The following is a 3,407-nucleotide window of genomic DNA, read 5'->3' as shown; positions in this document are numbered from 1 at the left end:
CTTCTCAGGGGGTTTAAATGGAATGTGAAATATTCCTATGGTAATAGAATTTTAAGATACCACACCCATACCGTTTAGTTCGGTGGCTAAGTGGCACACCTAACTCGATTCACCGAGTCTAATTCTATTTATATATGATGAATGAAACGTCATGCAGGAGTAATTTTTACCCCTTCGTAGAGTATTCTATTTGCTATTATTTTAGTCCTTTACTAGCATAATAAATGCAGTCCTATAGTAATGCTGCTCCATATCTAATGAGTAAAACACGATCGACAATAGTAAATAAAATTTATATTTCCAAAACTCTATAAAATATATAAGTGAGTGAGAGTATCAAAACAATCTAACGAAAACATCATAAACATCAACCTAAAATGGAAGGCCGTTCGTGGTGTTGAAGAAAGTATTGGTTGTGTTGCATAAATGTTTGGAAAGCCTCCGACCCAGTTAGAAACCTCTTACTTGTTATTGGATATCGAGAGTGGTGCGCATTTACTCCGCAGGACTGGTGAGCAGCTCGGGCTGGGATGGAGTCCCCTGCGCTGTCCGTTCTCTTCATGAGGCTTCTCGAACTTGAAACAAACAACAATCATTTATAATGTGGCATTTATAGCAGGTAACACGTTCAGATTTGCATCTGCTCACTAGTATGACACCATTTCAGCAGGTTTTATTCTTTATTGCGGGCGTTATTTATGACTGGGTAGACTCGACCGGGATTTAACACAATCGTACTAAAAAGGTTGCTGCTCGGTGCCCAAAACTATTATTTTATATTCCAGCAATCGTCAAAGACAAAATACTAAAGGGGTGTATCATAGATAATATAATAGATGGACTAGATCTGAGCTAACTCGTCCCCGCGAGCTGTCGTTCAGGGCACCCGACTTCTTCTGGGGTGGTCAAACAACGGTTTTGTGCAAATGAGGCAACATTAACACCACGGCACCCGCTTCACGCTTTACGTGTACCACCATTGTTACGTTCTTGATGTAGATGCAGATATGTTTCTAAGGTGATATGACATTGGTACCTACTGGGTGTGGTGGTGGGCACACCCTGTACTCGCTTTTTAGTAAGCAAGTTTCTTTTAGCCTAATAGTGCAAACAAATTCCACTGATATTTTTAGAGTGCTTTGGAAACATTCATCGAGTTATTTATTCCAACAGATGATGCGCGCGCTCACACACTTGCTCCAATTAGGAGTTTGTTATTAGAACATAAGATATATATTGCTTCTGGCGGCTACCTTGTGTAATCCAACAAACAGTCTTTATCAAAGTACACAGAGTATTCCCGAATCCTCCGTACTGTATCACCGTCGTTCGCCAGCTTGTACTCATAGAGCTTCTCAATCAAGCCATCCTTGTCTTTAACTGTCCACACACATTCTCCTATATGACCATGCAGCTCGGGCTCATCTCTAAATATAACTGTAGTATCCTCGGCTATTTTAGTTTTGCAAAGATTCGTTTCTTCTTGACTGACACCACCTGACTTCTCTAAAAATGATTTAATTTCAGACTTCACATCCGAATTAAACATATTTTTCCTCGTTTGTACAACGAATTCACTGCAGAATGCCTTCAATTCATTATTCTTTGAATGACAAACTTGCGTTATTACAGCAAGAAGATTACGTTCAGCTGTCTCTTTCTCCTTGACGACTTTCTTAATTCGGGATTTCAAAAAAATGTTTTCTTGCTGTGTTATCAAATATAGTTGCTGAAAACTAATGTACCGACAGCGATTCTCTTTTAATGCTTTCTTTGTGTCTTCGATATGACGAAGAAGTCTTGTTTTTGCCATATATTCTAAATTACATCTCATCCTTATGTTTTTATTTTCATGTAGAGTGGCTAACAATAGTCTGCATAATTTTTTCTTTTCCTCTTTCATATCTTCCAATCTTTGCAGAAATGAACTATCAGGACCATAATTACTAGTCACCTTTCTTGTGTTATAAATTTGAATTACCTTTTCCGTAAAATTTCGAGAGATACACCATAAAGTAATAAAATATTTTAAAACCCTTGAATTCATATTAATCAATATATTTTTGACATTAATTTTATTTTTGATTTTTTTCATTTTGTTTGTATTTATTGATGTTTTCAATTTTCTTTTAGCACAAGATATAATATCTTGTTTACTGTTAAAAACGATAACCACCGCCGCACCCGCACAGAACATTAAACAATGCAGTACATTGTGGGGCCGCAGGAGCACCGGCCTGCGCTCGTCAGCGACTTCTGTTGCAACACTTTTATTTTTGTAGCAATCGCTTTCTGGATGGACGACTGAAACAATATAAATTACCTTAATGATCAGCATCTAGAGGCACTATAACACATATCATCGGGCCGCTCATTAGAAATTTGAGACGCAGCACTTTCATGACTTAGAATTGATATTATTCGAAGTTGTTCTAGGTTCAATTCTAATTTTATTTGAGGTTAATAAAGCTTAGTTAACAGTTCAAATTTTTTCTAAAGATAATAGTTTGCACAATTTTTATTTCTAGAGGTCCTTGTCCGTGCCGTGGTGCTTCCCGCGGGGCTGGGTAGAGATACACTCACCTGGTGCTAGTGTCGTGGTCACACGGGTGCCGTGGTAGCTGATGCAGCACAGGACCAGCCACATACCCACTGACATTGTGGAAAGCCATTTCATTGCAATGTACATTATTTAAGAGTACTTATTAACTTCATTATAAAATTTAATACTAGTGGCGTGTGATTGATTTAAATCAATTTACATGTGGTTTTTCCATTAATTTATTGAAGAATTATATTTATTGTTATTTAACACAAAGTGTCAAATTCCTAAAAAAATGATAGACAGTAGTTTTTTTTTTTTACTTGATTTAATCAAGAAGTGTCTGAAACTACTTGCGTTAACTATGACGGACATGCTCATTTGGTACTCATTGTTTTTTTTGGTATCCCAGCGCTCAATATTTCAGCCTTCACAAAAACACATGATACATCCGATGATCCGAGCGTGAAACACATACGACGACCTCGATACGTCCAAGTCGATCGCATTTCGGAGTCGGTGTCGCATCTACCTACTCAATCCAAGCAATGGCGTTAGGTCAATACACCGATACTCGGCGAAGGCGAGGTCAGTGAGATTTCAATATCTGTTTTCACTTCCTTATACTAGCCGCACACTATGATGGCCGTTTTGACATATTAGAACAGTGATGTGAAATGTCAATTTATTCTCTAAAATTGACAATTGACAATAAAGAACAGTAATTTGCTCCTTCAATGTAATTATTAATTAATACGAAACTTCATGAGTGGACAAACGTTAAAACGGGCATCATAGCGTACCGTACGTATAGTGTACAACAGCTAAGCAGAGTAGGAGTCACGCAGGAGAAGCCCTATATTGT

The 3,407-nt window shown here is 37.7% G+C and overlaps 1 protein-coding gene across 1 annotated transcript; it reads right to left on the bottom strand.

The window, feature by feature from the left end:
• Window positions 1-275: 275 nt before the first annotated feature.
• Window positions 276-2,811, bottom strand: LOC126967233 (uncharacterized). Its single transcript, XM_050811753.1, has 3 exons — window positions 2,584-2,811; window positions 1,254-2,304; window positions 276-575 (listed from the first exon to the last, which is right to left on the bottom strand). The coding sequence occupies exons 1-3, from the start codon at window positions 2,687-2,689 to the stop codon at window positions 368-370; spliced, it is 1,365 nt and encodes a 454-aa protein (XP_050667710.1). The 5' UTR covers window positions 2,690-2,811; the 3' UTR covers window positions 276-367.
• Window positions 2,812-3,407: the final 596 nt, after the last annotated feature.

The sequence above is a fragment of the Leptidea sinapis genome, chromosome 1, assembly GCF_905404315.1.
Source record: "Leptidea sinapis chromosome 1, ilLepSina1.1, whole genome shotgun sequence".
Lineage (NCBI taxonomy): Eukaryota > Metazoa > Arthropoda > Insecta > Lepidoptera > Pieridae > Leptidea > Leptidea sinapis.
Note: the sequence above shows the minus strand (reverse complement) of the source record. Positions and strands in the feature narration are given on the sequence as shown.

Excerpts from the sequence above, each read along its gene's own strand:
- LOC126967233 (XM_050811753.1), bottom strand. The coding sequence starts at position 2,689 with ATGTACATTGCAATGAAATGGCTTTCCACAATGTCAGTGGGTATGTGG. Across the intron at positions 2,305-2,583 it reads GACCACGACACTAGCACCAG|TCGTCCATCCAGAAAGCGAT; the intron begins GTGAGTGTATCT and ends ATATTGTTTCAG. Across the intron at positions 576-1,253 it reads TGTTTGTTGGATTACACAAG|TTCGAGAAGCCTCATGAAGA; the intron begins GTAGCCGCCAGA and ends GTTTGTTTCAAG.